Source organism: Salvia miltiorrhiza, chromosome 2 (assembly GCF_028751815.1).
Source record: "Salvia miltiorrhiza cultivar Shanhuang (shh) chromosome 2, IMPLAD_Smil_shh, whole genome shotgun sequence".
In the NCBI taxonomy this organism is placed as follows: domain Eukaryota; kingdom Viridiplantae; phylum Streptophyta; class Magnoliopsida; order Lamiales; family Lamiaceae; genus Salvia; species Salvia miltiorrhiza.
Window position 1 is genome coordinate 50,983,809 of NC_080388.1, and position 25,411 is coordinate 51,009,219.

Sequence of the window (25,411 nt, forward strand, 5' to 3'; positions counted from 1 at the left end):
GTTCGATTGTCACACATATTTAGAGCTCAAAAAGGTGAAACTGGCAGCTATTGAATTCTCATAGTACGCACTCGTTTGGTGGGACCAAATGGTGACTAGTCGGAGATAGAATGGCGAGCCGCCTATCCAAACTTGGACCGAGATGAAAGCGGTGATGAGGAAGCGGTTTGTGCCAAAGCATTATTCCCGGGAGCTCTTCAACAAGTTGCAAACATTGAAGCAAGGAAGTAGGAGTGTTGATGAGTACTTCAAGGAGATGGAGATGGCTATGATACGAGCTAATGTTGTGGAAGACAGGGAGGCTACCATGGCTCTCTTCTTGGCTGGATTACAGTGGGATATTCGCGACAAAGTGGAACTCCAACACTACGTTGAGTTGGAAGACATGGTTCATATGGCGATCAAGATTGAGAGTCAACTCCAGAGGCGTAGTAGTTATGGAGGTAGTCAGCGGAGTACCTTCAGCACTGGCAAGCAGCAGCGGGGCGTCTTCAGCCCTGGCGGAGGGCAGAGCAGCAGTGGCAGCGCTGGCAACAACCAGAGCAACACTTCCAGCGCTGGCGGCAGCGCAGAGCAGAGCGGGCGAATGAGCAGAGCCCGCGACAGAGCACTTTCAGCTCTGGCGAAAGTCAAAGCCACGATCAGCGCTCTTCCAGCTTTGCCACACAACCCCGACAACATCAGATTGGCGGAGGTCCGAGGACCATAAATTCCAGCTCCACCACCGCGTCCCAGGGAAGATACCGTGACAAAAAATGTTTCCGTTGTCAGGGATTCGGCCACATCATGAGCGAGTGTCCGAATCGGCGCATTATGATCCTCCGAGACGATGGAGATGTTGTCACCGATGGGGAAGAGACAGACCCTGAGATGCCTGAATTGGAAGAACCCGATGAAGAGGTAGAGCTGGATGCACTCAAGGGACACTTCCTAGTAGCCCGGCGAGCTTTGACCATGCAACCGCAAACGGATGAACTGGAGCAGCGGGAAAACCTTTTTCACACGCGGTGTTTGGTCCGTGACAAGCTCTGCAGTGTGATTATTGACGGCGGAAGTTGCACGAACGTGGCAAGTAAGCATATGGTGGAGAAACTAGGGTTGACCGCGGTGAAACATCCGAAACCATATCGCTTGCAATGGTTGAGTGACGCCGGTAATGTGAGAGTCACAAGCCAAGTCCGTGTGCCGCTTCGACTTGGCAGGTATGAGGACGAAGTTTTGTGTGATGTGATTCCAATGCAAGCGTGCCACATCTTATTGGGTCGCCCTTGGCAGTTCGATCGGCGTGTGACCCATGACGGCTTCACCAACAAATACTCCTTCGAGTTTCAGCACAAGAGAATGTCCCTTGTTCATCTCAGTCCCCAACAAGTGTACGAGGACCAAGTGTAATTACTCAAGGAAGCTACCACGACCCAAAACAGAGCACAGCAAGTGGAGGCCAAGCCGATGGCTGTGACACATAGATCTTTCCTTGCGAGACCATGTGATATCAAGCTGTGTGTGAAGGAGGAACGACCGATGGTGTTGTTGCGGTTTCGAGAAACCTTGTTTACTGCTAACGATCTCTCCTCCCTACCCCCTTCTATTCACTCGGTTTTGCAGGACTATGCAGATGTTTTTCCAGATGAGACACAACATGGTCTGCCACCACTCAGGGGGATTGAGCATCAGATTGACTTCATGCCCGGCACGACGCTCCCGAACCGACCAGCTTATCGCACCAACCCGGATGAGACAAATGAGTTGGAACAGCAAATCGGCGAGCTTCTAGCTAAAGGGCACGTAAGGGAGAGCTTGAGTCCTTGTGCGGTACCTGTTCTTCTCGTACCAAAGAAGGATTCAACCATGAGGATGTGCTGCGATTGCCGTGCCATCAATAATATCACGGTAAAGTATCGTCATCCCATTCCGCGCTTAGATGACATGCTTGATGAGTTACATGGTGCTTGTGTGTTTTTCAAAATTGATTTGCGTAGCGGATATCATCAAATCCGAATTAAGGAAGGTGACGAATGGAAGACTGCGTTCAAAACAAAACTTGGTTTGTACGAGTGGTTAGTTATGCCTTTTGGCTTGACTAATGCTCCGAGTACGTTTATGCGTCTCATGAACCATGTCTTACGTACTTTCATTGGTCGTTTTGTCGTAGTCTATTTCGATGATACCCTAAACCCCTTGGTTCTTCACCGGACAAACTTCTCATTCAAGTTCAAGCTCATCAATTGATGGGTCAACATATTTTGAATAAAGGTGGTCTTGGGTACACCTGAGTGTACTGTACAACCGAATTTTACATTTACTTAAACTTTGACCCGCACCCTTATTTGAATCCATATCCTGACACAATCCATATAAATAATACCATTTTGGGTATGGATCAATCCGGTTGTACGGTACACTCAGGTGTACCCAAGATTTTGTGTTTTGAATAACAATGTTATTGTAGCTCAACTGGTTGAATATCAAAATGCTACAAGAATTCATGGAGGTTCAATTCTTGCTCTACAAATACAATAGAGGAACTCTTGGAGATGCTCTTACAACAGTTGGATTTTGGGCTAGGATGAGCAATAATATTTTTGGTCCATCATGAAAAATATGTTAAGCGCTAGTTTTGAAGTCGAGTTGGGTCTGTAATTCCTTTTGACGTCGGTAGATTTTGATACCCCACCATTACAACCAATATTAACCTAATGATGCTCCTTAGTTGTCATTTTATATTTTTACTCGATCAATTCACACGAATAAGGATTTATAAAACGTAGTTATATTTGGATTGTATTTGAATTTGGATTGGTTGGCCTATTTTGGGGCATGAGATGGGTGGGGTGTACAAACTGATTTTACAACTTGATTTGGGAGATTTATTTGTTTATCGAGCTGGTGTTGGAGCTGTCTTTAGTCGTAGAAACGAGTTGAATTTTGCTGGTCATGTTTTTCGTTTCTTCAATTCATACAATTATGATGATCAAACATGAAACACCAACTCAACCATTTTCTCCATTAATCCTTCATTTGCCCGAAACAGATCTAAAAGTGACCAAATGATGTGTGTATTTTAGTTACCTAGTTTAGTATGTGTTTGCCGTGATTTTTATATGATTTTACATGGATTGTGATATTTTGGATGTAGGAATTGAGCGAAATTTGGAGATGATCTTGTGGATGAAGAAAGCTCGAGAATGGTGTGGAATTCGAAGAAGATTAGAGTTAATTGTGAAGGAATTAAAGATTGGGCCTGGAGTTAATTATTATAGATTTAATTATACCCAAAACTCTTGTTTTAATTAATTGGGGCTTTGTTTAGTTAAGGGCCGAGAAGCCCATATTTTAGATTAGGCGGCACTTTAGGGATTTAATCCCTTAGCTTTTGTTTCCACCCAGCCGCAAACTAGGAGTATTATAAATAGGTTAGTTTAAGTTTTCTTTAGGGACACTTTTTGATACTTATATATTTCCTAGGCATAGATAGTATTTTAATTAGGTCATCTTCCTTTTCCATATGATTCAGCCGCATGTTTAGTTAATTAGCAGCAGTTGACTTTTGTTATCTTTACTTCCATGCAAATTGTTTCTTACGATTTTGGTATTTGATTTCCTAGCTTAAATTTAGAATTTAATTCTTGTTTGTTCATTCAATATTGCGGTTGCGGCTGGATTGGGTTCGAAGGAGCAGACGATTTTTCTTCAATTGGTTCAAGTTTAATTTAATTTCCTGCAATTTATTTATTAGTCTTGTTCGTTTATTTTAATTATGTTTATTTTCATTTATTTGATTGTTTTTATTTTAAGCATGAGTAGCTAAATCTTTTAATTCGGCGATAATAATGAAACTCTAATTTAATGATCTGTGAGACCTAATTGGTTTAAAATTGATTCCTATTGATTCCGATTAATTCCTAGGTTCCAAGATAATTCTGATTTTATTTAAGCCTGATCAACTTAAGTTTAATTGGATTACAGTCAATTAGTTCCTGCCAATCCGTAATTGTTGGAATTGGACTAATTAGTGATACAACTACCGTGTTCGTAGGGGAATTAATTGGTATATTAATTATTACTAGCGTCTCTAGGATAATTGATATAAATTGGGTTCCTTCATCTTAATGCTATTAGAATATTAAATCTAGGTCTGGCGTCTCCAGCTAGGTTATATTTTAATAAGGGAAATAAGCAGGTCTGGCGTCTCCAGCTGTTTATCGACACAGTAAGTAGGAATTGGGGTACGTCCGTTGCGTTTCACGGTATCCTATAACTGGTTGGTTGATAGGGATTAATTAATTATTGCGTCGAGGATCAGAGTTGAATTAGAGTGGATTTATTTGAGCCGAATTACCCTTTTTATTGATTTAATTCAAGAGTATTTTATTTGATTAATTTTGCAATCTTAGTTAATTAATATTTTCTCCAAATTTAAGGCGTGGTGGCATCACCATTTTTATAGATTTAGGGATTTGAATGATTTTTAACTGCTCTCTGTGGGATCGACCCTGCTTGCCATTGTATTAATTTATTTTGGTAATTCCGCAGGAATTATTTGGTGGTTGACGACGTCCACCACCAAACCTGGACTTTGTGCATACCAACTCCTAAGGCAACCTTTGTGCATACTCATTTTGATTAAAATGAAGGAAACAAATATCAAAACAAACCAATTTTAGATGCCTGCCTTTCTTCAAATCAACAACACACAGATGCCATTCATATGATGAAATGTTAAATATGCCAACACACACTCAAAGCCATTCAACTTTTTCTTTTTGTGAATCCATAATTCGCAAAGCAATCCTATCATCCTTCAGAAGCAACAAGAATACATATATAGAAAAGAATCTGAATCATCCTCGACTAAAAAGAATACAACAAATAACCCCTACATACAAATATAAATCCGTAAAAGTAGATTCACAAATGACCAAATAAATCAGAGTCGAGTTCTAACCTAAATTGAAATGTAAGAAAAGTTACAAGGAATCAAAGCAGCCCAAACAATACGAATACCCCGAGCAATATTAGCCATATGATGTGAACCGATAAAAGAGCCTGCCCCGCGGGGCCCGACCCGCCATTGCCGACCTCACAATGCCTGAATTTCTTCACACGCGCTCCCGCACAATAGGCCTTTGCACAGCCGCACCAATAGGTCACGCCGTCCACCCCGCAAACAGGGTCAGGCCGAAAGCATTTTACGGGGAACATATACGGTTATGAATTCAACGGGCAGAGGTCATTTTCTGGCTGATCAGACGGCATCTTCAGCAGATTAGGGTCGGATCGGGCGGCGGGGAGGAGAAGGGCGGTGAGGAAAACGGCGAGGATGAAAATTGAAGGCGGTTTGCCGGTGAATAAGCGCATTTCGGCGACCTTTGAATGGACGACCTGAAGATCGCATCTCGACGGTTCCTGGATCCAGCTATTTTTTTCTCTGTCTTACCGCAAGAAATTTCAAATTCTAGGGTTTCTTTTATTTGTGGAATCCGATTTGGGGTTTCCTTTTTCTTTTTTCTGGTTGTCGGACAGTTGGACAGACTGATTCATTTCTTCTATTTTTCACGTAAAAATTGTAGTAGGTAATTTTGAGAGAGAGAGAGAATTATTTCTTTGCGTCGAATTAGGTAGCTGTTGTTACTTACCTTATCTATATTTTTATGCAATTTTTTTTGGAAGTGATTTTTTTATGCAATTTCATATCACAACGAATCAGGCAAGTACCAATATTGCATTATTTAGTGATAAATTTCTTGCAAATATAAGTGCGGATAATTTAATTTAGTTCAGAATATTTTCACCATATAAAATGGTAATTTACAAAATAAAACTCTCTTAAATCATTTCTGTTTTATTAATAAAATGTGTTACTGTGCTGGTTAGTTCAAGTGCGGATAATTTAATTTAGATAAGAATATTTTCACTCTGGAAGGGCTGACTCTGGGAAAGCTGGACTCTGGCAGGTCGAACAGCAAGGTTGGCTCTGGCGGCCTTGGTCATCTCTGGCGAGTGATTGTCAGCTCTGGAGACGTAGGCAGCTCTGGAATGATTGTCAGCTCTGGCGAGTGATGCTTCAGTGGGAATGACATCAGTTGCGCTGTCTTTGTTCATCAGTCAGCAAGTCAGAACTTTATTCTAAACACTTTGAACTCTAACACTTGAGTTCAACAAAAAAGACTAAGGCTATAGAAAGGATCTAAGGGGTTTTGGTATCATCAAAACAAGGGTAAAGATATTTCATTCATTTCCCTACAAAATGTGTATCAGCTTTTTACATCCATAAATAGCGTAATACCATAAATATGTATCACTAAATGTAAAAACTAAAATTACAAAGAATAAAAAAAGAAAATAATAGAAGAACACTGTAATTTACAGTGCAATTTTAACACTGGATTGGAGTCAACCAACTCAGCAGAAAAGTGTTCAACGCTAATATGACATGTGATTTTAAGATAACTGTGCCTTTTTTTACATTATTGTATGTATGCCTAGAATCAAATCTGACAATATATTTGAAATGTTTGAAAACTTGAGAATAAAATTAATGTTTTTGAAATATGTTACTGTTGAGCAAGTGATCAGCGCTCACGCAATAAACCAACCAAAACCAGCGATTGATCGAATAAAACAAGAACAAATGAAATAAACGGAGAAGAAGAACGCAAGATTTTTACGTGGTTCGGCAATGTGCCTACATCCACGGAGGGGATCTCTGGATCCTTTCACTATCGGAATATTGAGATTACAGATACAATCGAGAGCTTCAAGCTCACAACAATGGTGTTGCCACTCTCTCTCTCTCAATATTCTATAATTCATCTTGATGCAGCCCAGAGCAGAGCTCCGGATGCAGCCCAGCACAAAGCTCCGGATGCAGTGCAGAGCAGAGATCCGGTGCATGTTCTCGTTGGTCCGGTGACGATAGCTAGAACCAAGACGTTCAAGGCTAACTTAATGGCCTTGGTGGAAGAAATCTGGAGACAAGAGTTGAGCAAGCCGATTGGAGATAGTGGAATTAGCGAGCAGAGCTCAAGAGTGGTGAATCTTATCACGTACAGAGCAGAGCTGGATACGCTTGCAGAGCTGAGCCCAGTCATGCTTGCAGAGCTGAGCCCAGTCACGTTTGCAGAGCAGAGCTCGCTTGCAGAGCTGAGCTCGCTTGCAGAGCAGAACTCGATTACAGAGCTGACGCTTACGGAGCTGACTTTCTCGCTAGTTTTGTTTGAGCTTGCGGAACAAGTTTATTTTGTTTCCTTGTTTTTAAGTTTCCTTGTTTTACGTTTGTTTCCTTTTTTAGATTAGGGTTTAGTTCGCCTATATATATGGCTGTTTAATGTTGGACAAAAGTTTACCCAATTTTTGATATATGAAATTTGTGAGTTAATCTCTCTTGAGTTCTTCGAATTCCTCTTGATTGTGCCAAGACGAATTCAACCTATCGACGTAACGGCGAGTTCATCATCCCTCGTCGCGTGTCATTCAGCGTCCCCGAGTTGCTGCATCAATCATACGTTGGGGTTTAGGAATCCGTTCTCTAGATAATTTCGTAGATTAGATTTAGGGGTTTTGGGATATTCCACACTTTACCTTTATTTTGATTCTCGTTCAAGTCTTCCGTGTGTGTGTTTGTTGATCTGTCCAGCAGAGCTCTTATCAGCCTTGCACGATTCAGCTCTACACTGGCGAAGTTCACATCACAACCCCTTTTATTGAGATAATTAAACGGCCAACTGATGAAGACTCAAGTTCTCCGTTTAATTATCTCAATAAAAGGGGTTGAATTATAGAATATTGAGAGAGAGAGAGAGTGGCAACACCATTGTTGTGAGCTTGAAGCTCTCGATTGTATCTGTAATCTCAATATTCCGATAGTGAAAGGATCCAGAGATCCCCTCCGTGGATGTAGGCACATTGCCGAACCACGTAAAAATCTTGCGTTATTCTTCTTCGTTTATTTCCTTTATTCTTGTTTTATTCGATTAATCGCTGGTTTTGTTTGGTTTATTGCGTGAGCGCTGATCACTTGCTCAACAATAACATATTTCAAAAACATTAATTTTATTCTCAAGTTTTCAAACATTTCAAATATATTGTCAGATTTGGTTCTAGGCATACATACAATAATGTAAAAAAATGCACAGTTATCTTAAAATCACATGTCATATTAGCGTTGAACGCTTTTCTGCTGAGTTGGTTGACTCCAATCCAGTGCTAAAATTGCACTGTAAATTACAGTGTTCTTCTATTATTTTCTTTCTCTATTCTTTGTAATTTTAGTTCTTACATTTAGTGATACATATTTATGGTATTACGCTATTTATGGATGTAAAAAGCTGATACACATTTTGTAGGGAAATGAATGAAATATCTTTACCCTTGTTTTGATGATACCAAAACCCCTTAGATCCTTTCTATAGCCTTAGTCTTTTTCATTGAACTCAAGTGTTATAGTTCAAAGTGTTTAGAATAAGGTTCTGACTTGCTGACTGATGAACAAAGACAGCGCAACTGATGTCATTCCCACTGAAGCATCACTCGTCAGAGCTGACAATCATTCCAGAGCTGCCTATGTCTCCAGAGCTGACAATCACTCGCCAGAGATGACCAAGGCTGCCAGAGCCAACCTTGCCGTTAGCCCTGCCAGAGTCCAGCCTTCCCAGAGTCAGCCCTTCCAGAGTGAAAATATTCTGATCTATATTAAATGATCCGCAGTTAAACTAACCAGCACAGTAACACATTTTATTAATAAAACGTAAATGATTTAAGAGAATTTTATTTTGTAAACTACCATTTTATATGGTGAAAATATTCTGATCTAAATTAAATTATCCGCACTTCTATTTGCAGGAAATCTATATTATATATAAAGAAGGAGTTTTAACGGCTACAAATTCCCGGCAAAATTCAAATTCTTCATTAGCATATTTAGATTGAATTGATTTCCGATATTTAAGTGATTCAACAAATTTTGACAATTGTTTTGACAGTTATATTTTAAAAAGTAACCACGTTCTGTTGGTTCATTCCATATCTCAAACCCACGATTATTTGAAAAGCGACAAAATTGAACAGTTTTTTCTGCCGATAACTTATGTGATGAAGATAAGCAGTTATTTTTAGCGATAAACATGGACCAATTATTGATTTAACCCCATTATCTAATAATTCTTCTCTTAACAGTCCATTTGTTCTCTCAATTTCAGCGTTGTCTCTCTCAAATTCTGCATCGCGTATATTCTCCTAACAAATTTCTGTAATGACTTTTTCACAACCCCTAAATGATTTTGTCAAAAACCTTTAGTTCTCAATTTAATTATGTTTTTCATCACCAAGTAGCCCTTTTTCTTAATAGCGACAATGTCGTGCCGAGAAAATTTTGGCAAACCATTCTCCCGATTATTCTTCTGAAATCATTGTACATGAAGAAGAGCATGGCGAGGTCGAAGAGTGGGTACCAAGAAAAACTTCTGTTGGCAAAGAAATGAGAAGATGGAGATAGATGAAAGAGTACGAGACCGAAAGGCTCTACCTTGAAATCATGGTGGCTCCATCAATTTTGGATGTCGATCTCAAGCCTACCGGCAACAAATCTATGTATTACATAAATTTTCATCATCTTTTTTTTTTGGAATTCATCGCCTTCAACGACAAGGGAGGTGAGTCGATCTACGATGCTACGTTTACCAGTGAGTATTTAGAGAATATCAACTGCTAATTTTATGGCCAAATTATTTTACCAGTGAGGTGAGTCGATTTACGATGCTACGTTTACCAGTGAGTATTTAGAGAATATCAACTGCTAATTTTATGGCCAAATTATTTTCCGGTGATGATTTTCACATCTTTACAGACGCTAGGAATTGAAGTAGAAATCTTTCAATTCTTTCTCTCATGCTCTATCCATCAGAAATGGCAAATGATCATAGAGTAGTTGTCGATGGCTTTTGTTTTTTGATGACTTTGTGATTATTGAGTTGTGATTCCTGTTAAATTGTCGACAAACTTGCACCATGAAAGAACAAGTATTTAAGATATTTGATAGTTGTTCAAATCAAAAGAGGAGAAATTATATGTTGTGTTGATTTTAATATTGAACCACCATTACATGGAGATGTTGATGTTGTTTTTTTATTAAGTGGTTATTGGATGGGAGCTTTATTTATTTATTTTTCTCTTTGAACTGCTCGCATCTTCTATAAATTGATATCTATCACTTTAGTTTATTGGTTGTTCATACTTTTTCCCATGTCGTGTAGAATTTATTGAGACAAAATCTTGAAAGTTATTTGTTTCTTTTGCTATGAGGATTTTTGAGTGCTAGATTCAAAGTTGAAAGTCTGACTTTCTTATTCTGCTGCATTTATATAATTCTTCGAAAATATATGTTGTGTTTCTCTAACTAACATGTTTATACCATGAAATTGAAAACATTAATTACCTTTTTATGACCATTGTGTTTTACGATAGCATTTTTTTTCTTCCCGAAAATACATTTTTCGTCTTTATATTTTTACAGTTGATATGAAAGCTCTTCGTCCATGGATGTTTGAGTTTTGACCATTATACTTTGTCAATTCAAAATAGTTTACATTATTATTAGTATTTTTTATTTTCTTTATCTTTTAATAAAATGACATTCTCTATACAAAAATACGAACTGTAGTTTATCTGTATTTTAATTACTTCCATAATTTTTATAATGTGTTTGGGTTGCTCTTATAATTTATTTCATTTATTAAATCAACTCTAATTTAAAATCTGAAATTGAAATGAGATTACACGATTTTATAGTAATATTGTTTGCGCAACTAAGGTGTAGAAAATCATATGGTTCATTTTTTAATTATTCTATCTTAAAACAAAAAATTAAAAAAAAAACAAGTTTTGAATACAAAAGTTTAGAATAATTAATTTTAAAAAAAATACTATCATTTATCAGTTTAACAAATCATTTATATGATGTAGAGCTTCCTCTTCATAAACTAAATAACTCATGGATTTATAATGATTATTTAATAATAGTATTATATATTATATATATATCAAAATCATGAGAAATAATAAGTTTGATTTATTTATTTTTTTCATTTTGTTATCATTTTTCTTAATTAGATTCAATAATATATTGAGATTTAAGAAAAAACATTTCCATAATCTATAGTTGAAATTAAAAGATAATGATATAATCATATGAATTTAGCTATTCCTAATTAACATTTTGCTTATATATCATTTAATTTTGATGTTTGCCGTGCATCGCACGGAAGAGCTTGCTAGTTTATCACTAAATAATGCAATATTGGTACTTGTTTGATTTGTTGTGATATGAAATTGCATAAAAAAATCACTTCAAAAAAAAATTGCATAAAAATATAGATAAGATAAGTAAACAACAACTACCTAACAACTACCTAATGGGACGCAAAGAAATAATTCTCTCTCTCTCGAAATTACCTACTACAATTTTTACGTGAAAAATAGAAGGAAGGAATCAATCTGTCCAACTGTCCAACACCTAGAAAAAAGAAAAAGTAAACCCCAAATAAAAGAAACCCTAGAATTTGAAATTTCTTGCGGTAAGAGAGATAAAAAAATAGCTGGATCCAGAACCGTCGAGAGGTCGCCGAAATGCGCTTATTCACCGGCAAACCGCCTTCAATTTTCATCCTCGCCGTTTTCCTCACCGCCCTTCTCCTCCCCGCCGCCCGATCCGACCCTAATCTGCTGAAGCTGCCGTCTGATCAGCCAGAAAACGACCTCTGCCCGTTGAATTCGGAACCGTATATGTGCCCCGTAAAATGCTTCCGGCCCGACCCGGTTTGCGGGGTGGACGGCGTGACCTATTGGTGCGGCTGCGCAGAGGCCCATTGTGCGGGAGCGCGTGTGAAGAAATTCGGTTATTGTGAGGTCGGCAATGGCGGGTCGGGCCCCGCGGGGCAGGCTCTTTTATTGGTTCACATCATATGGCTAATATTGCTCGGGGTATTCGTATTGTTTGGGCTGCTTTGATTCCTTGTAACTTTTCTTACATTTCAATTGAGGTTAGAACTCGACTCTGATTTTTTTGGTCATTTGTGAATCTACTTTTACGGATTTATATTTGTATGTAGGGGTTATTTGTTGTATTCTTTTTAGTCGAGGATGATTCAGATTCTTTTCTATATATGTATTCTTGTTGCTTCTGAAGGATGATAGGATTGCTTTGCGAATTATGGATTCACAAAAAGAAAAAAGTTGAATGGCTTTGAGTGTGTTGGCATATTTAACATTTCATCATATGAATGGCATCTGTGTGTTGTTGATTTGAAGAAAGGCAGGCATCTAAAATTGGTTTGTTTTGATATTTGTTTCCTTCATTTTAATCAAAATGAGTATGCACAAAGGATGCCTTAGGAGTTGGTATGCACAATGTCCAGGTTTGGTCACTTTTAGATCTGTTTTGGGCAAATGAAGCATTAATGGAGAAAATGGTTGAGTTGGCGTTTCATGTTTGATCATCATAATAATTGTATGAATTGAAGAAACGAAAAACATGACCAGCAAAATTCAACTCGTTTCTACGACTAAAGACAGCTCCAACACCAGCTCGATGAACAAATAAATCTCCCAAATCAAGTTGTAAAATCAGTTTGTACACCCCACCTGTTAGCCCTTTGATGGAGTGGCAGAGCATACCAGCTATGGAGGGAGAGCTGCTCTGGAGAGCAGAGAAGACCAGCTCTGGAGGGCAGAGCAGACTAGTGATGGGGCGAAAAACTGCCCAGCAGTTAGTCTCAGCCGTGTGGGCGGTTTTGCCTAGTGATGGGGGATGTCCATCACATATATAATTGTAATAGGCCGTGAGCTGTACGGCAAGAGAGTTGTGCACGAGCCTTGAGCATAGAGATAGTGATGCAGCCAGAACAGAGCTAAGCTCGCACCAGAGCAGAGCTGAATCCCGCGCTAGACCATAGCTAAGCTCGTGCCCAAGCAGAGATGAATCCCGCGCCAGACCAGAGCCAAGCTCGCCAGTGTTGAAGTCGTTGTGCCAGAGCAGAGGATGTCTTCAGAGCAGAGCAAACGTTCCAGAGCTGGAGTTACTAAGATCTGTATATTGCTAGACTTTGATGGATTGATTAATTTTGAACATGATTGAAATATTACAGCATACACCAGATAAGGTTTCTCACTTCTCTATTCTGGAGTTACTAAGATCAGTTCTTTCAGCATACACCATGATTAATTCTTTTTGGTGGTACAAAAATATTACAGCATACACCAGATAAGGTTTCTCACTTCTCTATTCTTTCAATTGACAGAACGCTCACATGTTTTGTTCATACTTGTGCATTAATTTATTATCTTCTTGATACAGTCATTTCACTTGAAAGCCCCTGATGGGGGTTGTGTGGCTGTTGTGCTGCGAACTGGATTTGAAACTAGTCAAGGAAAGTTAATGCGTACTATATTGTTTTCAACTGAGAGGGTAAAGCTGTTTCTGGTTTCTAGTTGGTTTATTAATATTATATGGATAATCTATTCATAATTTCCTTTACAATTTTATTATTGAATGTGATCCTTAGGTTACTGGGAAAGTGGGCTATTTATTTTGTTCTTGGTAGTATTTTCTCTTATAGCTGCCGGTTATGTCCTTAAAAAGGTAAAGTGGTTCTTATATATGTTCATGAAGATCACGTTCTAATTCTATCTTGCGTGGATACTTCATTTGTAAAGAACATGGTGTATGTTATGCAATAATTGTTCCACAGGGTCTTGAGGATCCAACAAGGAGTAAATACAAGCTTCTTCTGAGTTGTTCATTGATTATTACTTCTGTTATTCCCCCCGAACTTCCGATGGAGCTGTCAATAGCTGTTAATACATCACTGATTGCTCTAGCCCGGCGTGGAATTTACTGTACAGAACCATTTAGAATTCCATTTGCTGGAAAGGTGAATAATACCAACTTTTATTTTCTGATATAGAATTGTACAAATATTAGTGGGTGGTTCATTTAGTACCAATCTTCGAGCTCTTTTTCCTGTTGAGATTAAGATAATACTGTGATTTTGTTTTCTCTGCTGTTCGTAGCTGACATTTCTTTAAAAATATTATACTGGTTTTGTTTTTTATTGTTATATTTGAAATAATTTAGTTGGGTATAATGTACCTGAATTAATTGAAACCAGGAGACTATTCTGTCTTATATTGAATCATTTATGTTGAGTCCTCCAACATATCAAAGGATCTCTGTCGTACAAGCTCGTAAAATCTTATTTGTCTGTCCAAAACAATCTAAGCTTTTTCTTCTGTCCAGAGTGTATCAGGTTTGGAGTTGAAAGTTGAGTTTCCTCTAAATTGTGGAATTTGAATGATCTTGTACCTCATTAGCATTGCCCTTAACCTTTTAGTTTATTCCAAAGATTTGGTCTTTATTGATCAATTAGTTATAACTTATAATTAATCCTTGACCTATTGCCAGCTGCAACCAACCAATCAGAAGCTTATTCTAGTTAGCAAATTTGTCTATCACTAGCAGGACATAGTAGCCAAGTGCTTGTTATGTTACTGGATTGATGCTCTGTGCAGAAGTGCTGCTTAGGGTTCTGTGTGATATTACGTGCTAAATGATCGATATTGGCTATAAATGGTTAGATTGAACTTAATATAATCTTACTCTTTTGGAATTTCAAATTTTGTGTTCTTAGAACTCAGTGTTAACTATTTAATTCTACCTGTATAAAAGTGTGCTTACTGTGTTTTATAGTCTCATATTGCTATAGTTTTTTAAAAAAATGCTAGAGTATGTCAGTTACTGTTTTTATCTCCTCTCTCTCTCTCTCTCACACACACACACACACGCACACACTAGCTGTTTCTTTGGCTGCTGTTCTTACGTTAACTTTAAAGCTTGTCTGCTGATTTTGATCTATTTGCCCTTTCAGGTTGATATATGTTGTTTTGATAAGACTGGGACGCTAACTTCAGATGACATGGTACGATGCTCAAGTTGAAGTATACAGATTTATTCTTGAGCCTTTAGTATATTTTGTTTATTTTCTTCATTTGGTCCTCAGGAATTTTCTGGAGTTGGTGGTCTGACAGATAGTGAAGACTTAGAAACAGAAATGTCTAAAGTGCCTGATCGAACTTTGGAAATACTTGCATCCTGTCATGCTTTGGTCTTTGTGGATAATAAACTGGTATGATATATTGTCATTTATGAAGCATTTATTTGAGCTAACTGCTTCAAAATCTGGAATGTCATTCAGTAGAAGAGTCAGATGACTTTAGTGACCCATATCTTAAGATTGTTACTATGTGATTTATGGTTTCTTACACGATGTATTTTTATTTCTTTTAAAGTGATTTTGTATGTGGAATATGTTTATACATAACTCATGATTAGTACTCCCTCAGTCCACAAAAACTTTGCCACAATTTCCTTTTTGGCCCGTCCACGAAAAATTTGCCACTTCTATTTATAGTAGTAGGTCTACACAACTCCACTAACATTCGAAGTGGGACCCTTACTCCACTAACAACTCCACTCACATTTTATTAAAACCCGTGCCGTCTACGATGTGGCAATTTTTTTGTGGACGGAGGGAGTATTAGTTATGAACGCGGGAGGGGGGGATAGGGAAAGAGAAAATAGGGGTAGGAAGTTCATAAAACTAAAGATTTTGAAAAGTTTGGAATGTGTGGTTGTATTACTAAGGTGCAGTGGTTTATGTGGTTCTTAGACAGTTATGCATTTTGTAAATGACGTTCCTGGAAATTTATGCTTTCTCTAGTCATGGCCTGTTGAAGACTGGGTAATAAATCTTTCTTTTCTCAAGTCATCCTGTCTACAATCACAAACATGCATAGCCACGATGATTGCATTTCCTCACAATCGGGGTTTCCCTATTTGAGAAGTCTGAAACATTGATAAGGTATATTGCTCACTTGCATTGCAAGAAAATTATAACTGATATTATTAGGTATATTATGTTGTCAATATGTTACCCTTTTTTGGGCTTTGATTTGTAGGTAGATAGAAAAGTCACTCAGGTTGAATCACATAGTATTGTTATCTGCTATAATATGTTTGAAATGTTTTATTGACATCGGATTCTCTTTGGTTTGGGACCTTTGGGTTGTTCATGAAACTTTATGAGCCCTCCAGTATTTAAATTGTTAGAAGTCTTAAATTTGTATAATCCGTTTAGTAAACTCATGTTTTATGAAGTAATATTTTCCCTCTACACCTTTATGTAGGTTGGTGATCCTCTTGAGAAAGCTTCACTGAAAGGAATTGATTGGACCTACAAATCAGATGAAAAGGCCATGCCAAAAAAGTATGCTATTAATCTTTCAGTTAGTGCCATTATGTCGATATAGTTGATTTTTGTAGCTGATGCTAAAATGTACTTGATTCCATTTTAAAAGAAAACCCTTGTTGCTATGCCATACTAATTGGCTTGGATTTCTCATTTTGTGATTTTATTCTATTTTCATAAACATCTATACACTAAGAACAATTCTTCGCCATTTGTTGATTTCTTGAATTTCGCTGTATTGTTTTTTTTTAACTAACACTCTGCTGTAAATCTTATTTTGCGTTATTCTCCTCTATGCGAACAAATGCAGGGGAGGTGCCAATTTTGTCCAGATTGTTCAGAGGCATCACTTTGCTTCTCACTTAAAAAGAATGGCAGTAGTTGTTCGTGTCCAGGAGCAATTTTTTGCTTTTGTTAAGGTACGGAGACAAAGTATATGTTCGTGCACGTATTATTTATCCACATGCACATCATGAAAGTTTTGCATAAAAAGCAATCTTTCACCTACTTTAAAGAAAACATGCAAATGTAGATTGAAGTCCATTAAAAACATATACTTCATAATGGGGATGCTCTGGAGCTGAAAAAAAATTATTTATCATTAAGACAATCTATTTTCATCATAACCATTTTTACCAAATGATGTGCATTGCAGTTTCTGAGTTTTAATCGTTGCATTAGTTGGCCTTGTTTAGGAATGGGCATGCCAGTTAATGTGATTTTTAGCATCTTTGTGCTTATAAAAGCTGTTTCTAAATCTTTCTTAATATAACTAATCAGTGATTTGGAAAGATAACCTCAATTTATTTATGTGGCTGGTATCAATGGTTTGGTTGTTGTAATGATATGCCATCACTGAACTGGGACTGGATTGTGTAAAGGGATGGGGCAGTTGGGTATGCTGAGGCGGTATAGATTCATAGTCGAAAGCAAATCTTCTGTTGACATATACTAGGTAAAGTGGATGCTGGCTATGGAATGGAAACTGAGAGGGCTGATGGAGTAGGAAAGAAGTGGCTGTTCCAGGGCTACTTCAAGGATAAATCTTGCTGGCACAGGAAAAGAAGGAAAGTGGCAGACATGATTAAAGGTTCTAGAGGCCCTACTGGACTGGGATTGTGTTGCTGAGGGATGGGGAAGTTAGCTGTTCTGAGGCTGCAATTCGGATAACTTAACAAAATAATAGTGGGGGGAGAGTACGATTTTTCCTTAAAACAAGCTTGTAACCCTGAAAAGGTGCTCTTGCAAGGAGTGCTTGCATGCCCTAAAATGTTAAGCTGCAATGTTTTGGGCTTGTAAGCTCCAGATATGCTAATACCCAAACCTGATCCTTCTGGCTTTTGAGCTCGTGAGGCTTGTTGTGTTTTATGCTGTAACAAGAATACGAGATGCAGTAATTATACGTTCTTTTGTTTTGCTTCTATGATTGAATTGGCACTTTTATGATGTGGTTTTTGATTTATTACAAATTTATTCTCATTTATTTATGTACTTAATTTTTGGATTATAAAATGGTTTATGATCCCATCTCCTAATATTTCAGGGTGCTCCAGAAACCATTCAGGAAAGGCTTGTTGACGTGCCCGGATGGTATGTTGAGACTTACACACACGTCAAGGGTCCCGTGTTTTGGCTTTGGCTTACAAGTCTCTTCCAGACATGACAGTAATTGTCTTTCCACCCTAGCCATATTTTGCATCTTTGTACTTATACTTTGTATATTTACATTTTTTCTTTCATCTTGTCAACAATTTCATGCAGTTAGGGAAGCCATATTATTTTCTAAGATCACTTGAATGCACTGGCCCCTTTTCATTAATATCTTGCTTTACATATTATTAATGCCATATTTATTACTGAACTGAAGGTTAGTGAAGCGCGAATCTTAGAGCGAGACACTGTAGAAAGTGGTCTTACTTTTGCTGGATTTGCGGTAAGTTATCTAAAGGACACTTTACCTGATCCCCCCCTAGCGCCCCCACCTTCCACCCTGAAAGAAAAATGAGTACTATAAAGCTCAAACATTAAATTGATCAATTTGCTTTGGAGATCTATCAGCTAGATGCTATATAATTGTTTGTATGATGCCCTGCCCCTCATGGTTACTTCAGGTTTTCAATTGCCCTATCCGTGGAGACTCAGCCTCTGTGTTGTCGGAATTAAAAAAATCCTCGCACGATCTGGTGAGCACTTTCTGGTACCGTTCGGAATTGTTATATGGCAATATGATTTATTACAGCTGGCATTTCATTTGGCATGATGATGGAATAAAATCTGTTTGGTCAGTTAGAGCTTTGAGATGTATCTTGTGATGATGGACATATATTAATTCATGGCCAGCTTCATTAAATTAGCAAGGGAAATTATATTTGCTGATGCTATTTGTGCCTCAGTTGAGGAACCACAGGTTGAAATGGAAAACTTAGGGAGCATTTACTTTGAGTGATAGGATAGATTGATAAAACATAGGGAGTATTTGAAAAATAAGATGGTCAATCAAGTTCAAAATTAATCAATCCGTCAAAACAAATGGTAGATTAGCTTGGATTATTTATTTTAATCAGAGCAGAGCTGGAGTTTTTCAGAGATGGAGTTTTCCAGAGCTGGCGTTCTCGCCAGCCTTGTCTAATCGTGCTGAACAAGTTTTCTTTTGTTTCCTTGTTTTACGTTTTGTTTCCTTCATTAGATTAGGGTTTAGTTTGCCTATATATATGGCTGCATGTTGAACGTATAGACATAACTTTTACTTATCTTTTATCAATCAAATTTGTGAGTTTATTCTCTCTTGAGGACTTCGAGTTCTTCTTGATTTTGCCAAAGGCGAATTCAATTTATCGGCGTAACGGCGAGTTCAACCAACTCTCGTCGGGTGTCATTCATCGTCCCCGAGTTGCTGCGTCAATCATACGTGGGGGTTTAGGGATTCGTTCGCCTAGATCATTTCGTGGATTAAATTCAGATATTTTGGGATATTCCATCCTTTATCATTCCTTTTATTTTAGTTCTCGTTTCAAGTCTTCCGTGCGTGTTGTTTGTTGATCGGTCCGGTAGAGCTCTCATCAGCCCTGCACGATTCAGCCCTGCACCAGCGAAGTTCACATCATTTGGTATCAGTTTGGCCGCGTTTCGTATCCAGGGAGGAGTTACGGAGAATGGTACAAGATGCATTTAAGCCTATGCGTGAGAGGTTAGATCGAGAATTTTATGGCAGAATGCACATACAACTTGGAGCAAGGGATCGTGAGGATATGAAGTGGCAAAATAATCCATCAACCCAAAAGAAACACCATCATCCATCGTATCTTGGAGGAGAGTGGGATAATTGGGATGAAGAAACACCATCATGATTCAATTTCACCACGAATTGCCCAAATCTCCGACGAAAGAAACCGAATAAAATTCAGCGCGACAGCTTCTGGCCAAAGTTCTTCATTGAAATTGGCGAACTCGGTGGTTAGTGTTGAAAGGGCAGGGGATGAAGGTAGCAGCGGCAGTGGAGGTTTCTGCGTGGATTGGTGTTGGGAGGGATCAGAGGGCGGTGTCAGAGAGGTGGAGAAGAGATTTGAGGTCGGAGAGAGCAGTGGTAACAGATGGCGGTGGCGGAGGCGAAGTTCCAGCGGGATGATGAAGACGAAGACATGGATTGGGTGTGTTTTTCTCAAGAACCCTAATTTGATTTTGCCCTCAATTTTTTGATTTTTCCCTCATTTTTTCAATTGGATTACATTTAATTCCCTAAATAAACATAAAACTACGTCGTTTAGGGTTTAGCTTAAACTATGTCGTTTGCTTCGTCGGAAATTTAATCCTACGTGGCTTTCCGACAGCCATGTCAGCATTAGTTATATTGCCGATCAATTTTATGGGAAAAACGAGAAACGGAATTAAGTTCAAGGATTTTAACAAGAATTTTAAAAGTCACGGGAAAAATGCGAATTCGGGGAAACTATAGGGATTTTGGTGCTATTTGCCCTATAATAAAATTCTAATGATGGACACTGACAATATTTCTGATCCCATTAGACGAGATTACTTCAAAAGTGAACAAGCTAAAATCATTTTTTAAAGACAACAACATTCAAGTCCATATGATCTTTTCAATATGTTTGGAGGAAATATTCAAGATTTTGGAGGATCTGGAAGCGACGGAGGATCTGAAAGTGATCTTGGACCTTACTAGAGTTTATTGTATTATTAGTTTAATGTTCTTGTATTTTTATGTTGTTGTAATTTTATGCTATTGTATTTTTATATTTTAATTTATATTATTGTAATTTATATTAATGTGTTTTTAAATTATATTTCATGTTAATGTATTTTTTAATTTTATATAATACTCCCTCCATCCACGAAATAACTTTCTAGGAGGGAGTGACACGTGTTTTAAGAAAAAAACATTATTGCGTGTATTAAAAGTGGAGAAAAAGTTGTTGAGTGTATTGGGAGTGGTGAAAAATATATTATAATTAATATTGAGAGTTGTGAAAAAGTAAAAGTGAGAATAATTATAAGTGGTGGAATATTGTTGTTCAACCTAAAGTGTATCTCTAGATTGCTCGCAAGAGAACGAGGTCAATCGTAGAGTGATAAGTTGCCCAAGTCGTATCCACGAAGAAGACTTAACAGGGCTAGTGATTTATGTGTTACACTATCGGAATATTGAGACTTGTGTGTTGCCACTCTCTCTCTCAATATTCTATAATTTAACACCATTGTTGTGAGCTTGAAGCTCTCGATTGTATCTGTAATCTCAATATTCCGATAGTGAAAGGATCCAGAGATCCCCTCCGTGGATGTAGGCACATTGCCGAACCACGTAAAAATCTTGCGTTCTTCTTCTCCGTTTATTTCCTTTGTTCTTGTTTTATTCGATTAATCGCTGGTTTTGTTTGGTTTATTGCGTGAGCGCTGATCACTTGCTCAACAGTAACATATTTCAAAAACATTAGTTTTATTCTCAAGTTTTCAAACATTTCAAATATATTGTCAGATTTGGTTCTAGGCATACATACAATAATGTAAAAAAAGGCACAGTATCTTAAAATCACATGTCATATTAGCGTTGAACGCTTTTCTGCTGAGTTGGTTGACTCCAATCCAATGCTAAAATTGCACTGTAAATTACAGCGTTCTTCTATCATTTTCTTTCTTTATTCTTTGTAATTTTAGTTTTTACATTTAGTGATACATATTTATGGTATTACGCTATTTATGGATGTAAAAGCTGATGCACATTTTGTAGGCAAATGAATGAAATATCCTTACCCTTGTTTTGATGATACCAAAATCCCTTAGATCCTTTCTATAGCCTTAGTCTTTTTCGTTGAACTCAAGTGTTAGAGTTCAAAGTGTTTAGAATAAGGTTCTGACTTGCTGACTGATGAACAAAGACAGCGCAACTGATGTCATTCCCACTGAAGCATCACTCGCCAGAGCTGACAATCATTCCAGAGCTGCCTACGTCTCCAGAGCTGACAATCACTCGCCAGAGATGACCAAGGCCGCCAGAGCCAACCTTGCCGTTAGCCCTGCCAGAGTCCAGCGTTCCCAGAGTCAGCTCTTCCAGAGTGAAAATATTCTGATCTAAATTAAATTATCCGCACTTAAACTAACCAGCACAGTGACACATTTTATTAATAAAACGGAAATGATTTAAGAGAATTTTATTTTGTAAACTACCATTTTATATGGTGAAAATATTCTGATCTAAATTAAATTATCCGCACTTATATTTGCAGGAAATTTATCACTAAATAATGCAATATTGGTACTTGCCTGATTTGTTGTGATATGAAATTGCATAAAAAAATCACTTCCAAAAAAAATTGCATAAAAATATAGATAAGGTAAGTAAACAACAGCTACCTAATCCGACACAAAGAAATAATTCACTCTCTCTCTCTTGAAATTACCTACTACAATTTTTACGTGAAAAATAGAAGAAAGGAATCAGTCTGTCCAACTGTCCAACCAGAAAAAAGAAAAAATAAAAAGGAAACCCCAAATCGGATTCCACAAATAAAAGAAACCCTAGAATTTGAAATTTATTACGGTAAGAGAGAAAAAAAATAGTTGGATCTAGGAATCGTCGAGAGGCGATCTTCAGGTCGTCTATTCAAAGGTCGCCGAAATGCGCTTATTCACCGGCAAACCGCCTTCAATTTTCATCCTCGCCGTTTTCCTTACCGCCCTTCTCCTCCCCATCGCCCGATCCGACCCTAATCTGCTGAAGCTGCCGTCTGATAAGCCAGAAAACGACCTCTGCCCGTTGAATTCGGAACCGTATATGTGCCCCGAAAAATGCTTCCGGCCCGACCCGGTTTGCGGGGTGGACGGCGTGACCTATTGGTGCGGCTGCGCAGAGGCCCATTGTGCGGGAGCGCGTGTGAAGAAATTCGGTTATTGTGAGGTCGGCAATGGCGGGTCGGGCCCCGCGGGGCAGGCTCTTTTATTGGTTCACATCATATGGCTAATATTGCTCGGGGTATTCGTATTGTTTGGGCTGCTCTAATTCCTTGTAACTTTTCTTACATTTCAATTGAGGTTAGAACTCGACTCTGATTTTTTTGGTCATTTGTGAATCTACTTTTACGGATTTATATTTGTATGTAGGGGTTATTTGTTGTATTGTTTTTAGTCGAGGATGATTCAGATTCTTTTCTATATATGTATTCTTGTTGCTTATGAAGGATGATAGGATTGCTTTGCGAATTATGGATTCACAAAAAGAAAAAGTTGAATGGCTTTGAGTGTGTGTTGGCATATTTAACATTTCATCATATGAATAGCATCTGTGTGTTGTTGATTTGAAGAAAGGCAGGCATCTAAAATTGGTTTGTTTTGATATTTGTTTCCTTCATTTTAATCAAAATGAGTATGCACAAAGGATGCCTTAGGAGTTGGTATGCACAAAGTCCAGGTTTGGTCACTTTTAGATCTGTTTCGGGCAAATGAAGCATTAATGGAGAAAATGGTTAAGTTGGCGTTTCATGTTTGATCATCATAATTGTATGAATTGAAGAAACGAAAAACATGACCAGCAAAATTCAATTCATTTCTACGACTAAAGACAGCTCCAACACCAGCTCGATAAACAAATAAATCTCTCAAATGAAGTTGTAAAATCAGTTTGTACACCCCACCCATCTCATGCCCCAAAATAGGCCAACCAATCCAAATTCAAATACAATCCAAATATAACTACGTTGTATAAATCCTTATTCGTGTGAATTGATCGAGTAAAAATATAAAATGACAACTAAAGAGCATCATTAGGTTAATATTGGTTGTAATGGTGGGGTATCAAAATCTACCGACTTCAAAAGGAATTACAGACCCAACTCGACTTCAAAACTAGAGCTTAACATATTTTTCATGATGGACCAAAAATGTTATTGCTCATCCTAGCCCAAAATCCAACTGTTGTAAGAGCATCTCCAAGGGTTCCTCTATTGTATTTGTAGAGCAAGAACTGAACCTCCATGAATTCTTGTAGCATTTTGATATTCAACCAGTTGAGCTACAATAAGATTGTTATTCAAAACACAAAATCTTGGGTACACCTGAGTGTACTGTACAACCGAATTGATCCATACCCAAAATAGTACTCCCTCCGTCCACGAATTAAAGCCCTACTTGCGCTTAAAATTTTGTCCACCAATTAAAGCCCTATTGTGCTTTATGTACCTTTTTACTCTTCTTCTTTTCCTATATTTACTACCCTTTGCCACTAATGGACCCACCTTACAACAACTTTATCATTTTTATATTCTATATTTATTACACTTTATCACTAGTGGACCCACCACACAATACCTTTAACACTTTAGTCAACTACCCTTATATTTCATCCACAACACCTTTTTCAGCTTTCTTAATCTCCGTGCCCACCTTCAAATGGGGCTTTAATTCGTGGACGGAGGGAGTATTATTTATATGGATTGTGTCAGGATATGGATTCAAATCAGGGTGTGGGTCAAAGTTTAAGTAAATGTATAACCCGGTTGTACAGTACACTCAGGTGTACCCAAGACCACCTTTATTCAAAATATGTTGACCCATCAATTGATGTTCAACATTACATTCGTTGATTAATTGTTCAAGCTCATAATCAGATGAGCTTGAACTTGAATGAGAAAGTAGTGAAGAAGAACCAATATTATGATGGTTCATATTTTTAAATTTTCTATTTTATGAGTGAAAGAAGAAATATGTGTGTTGATTATCGAAATCGTGTACTTCTTAAATAATAAAAATTCTCCAATACTATCTTATTTGAAAATCTTAAATCGCCACCATCCATCCAGATTTCATTTAATCTACATCGTCAACCTTATCACTCCCCTATTGTACGAAGAATGTGATTGACAATGTCAATCAACACATCTGAAAAAGATAAAGTATTTGGTCTTTAGTGCAGCACCTACACATCTGCAAAAAGAAAAAGCATTTGGTCCTACATTCATTTAATATCTTATCTAAAAATCTACATATTTGAATCACCATCGTCCGTGTAGATTTAATGAAATCTACACCATTTATTTTTGGACAAATAGCGCCAAAATCCCTACAGTTTCCCCGAATTCGCATTTTTCCCTTGACCTTTAAATTTCTCGTTAAAATCCTAGAACTTAATTCCGATTCTCGTTTTTCCCTTAATGACGTTTTCCGGCAACTAATTGCACTGACGTGTCACCTATGTGGAAAGTTTGTGCTGAGTCATTAAATTAGGATCAAAATGTCGTCGTTTTAAACACGATGTTCATACACGATTGAACAGTCCCTTCTTACTCCTTCTCTGTCATCGCCGTCAGAGTCGCAAGTAAAATTCTAGAAGAGTAAGCAGTGGGGAAACCATCGCCCCATGATTCAATTTCACCACGAATTGCCCAAATCTCCGACGAAAGAAACCGAATAAAATCCAGCGCGGCAGCTTCCGGCCAAAGTTCTTCATTGAAATTGGCGCACTCAGTGGTTAGTGTTGAAAGGGCAGGGGACGAAGGTAGCAGCGGCGGTGGAGGTTTCTGCGTGGATTGGTATTGGGAGGGATCAGAGGGCGGTGTCAGAGAGATGGAGAAGAGATTTCAGGTCGGAGAGAGCAGTGGTAACAGATG

At 37.9% G+C, this 25,411-nt stretch overlaps 2 protein-coding genes and 1 long non-coding RNA gene across 3 annotated transcripts; all 3 read left to right on the forward strand.

Moving 5' to 3' along the window:
• Positions 1-11,484: 11,484 nt before the first annotated feature.
• LOC131010049 (uncharacterized) lies at positions 11,485-12,321 on the forward strand. The gene has a single exon (XM_057937445.1). It carries the CDS (start codon positions 11,623-11,625, stop codon positions 12,001-12,003), a length of 381 nt encoding a protein of 126 aa, XP_057793428.1. The 5' UTR covers positions 11,485-11,622; the 3' UTR covers positions 12,004-12,321.
• A 1,049-nt stretch (positions 12,322-13,370) lies between these two features.
• LOC131009687 (probable manganese-transporting ATPase PDR2) lies at positions 13,371-19,087 on the forward strand. The gene is made up of 10 exons (XM_057937099.1): positions 13,371-13,425; positions 13,557-13,633; positions 13,743-13,925; positions 14,919-14,969; positions 15,051-15,176; positions 16,237-16,316; positions 16,609-16,717; positions 17,842-17,963; positions 18,166-18,231; positions 18,410-19,087. The coding sequence occupies exons 1-8, from the start codon at positions 13,371-13,373 to the stop codon at positions 17,959-17,961; spliced, it is 801 nt and encodes a 266-aa protein (XP_057793082.1). The 3' UTR covers positions 17,962-17,963; positions 18,166-18,231; positions 18,410-19,087.
• Positions 19,088-22,297: 3,210 nt separating this feature from the next.
• On the forward strand, positions 22,298-23,033 carry LOC131010050 (uncharacterized). Its single transcript, XR_009096456.1, has 2 exons — positions 22,298-22,841; positions 22,988-23,033. It is a non-coding gene; the product is annotated as an uncharacterized LOC131010050 (long non-coding RNA).
• The last annotated feature ends 2,378 nt before the right edge of the window (positions 23,034-25,411 follow it).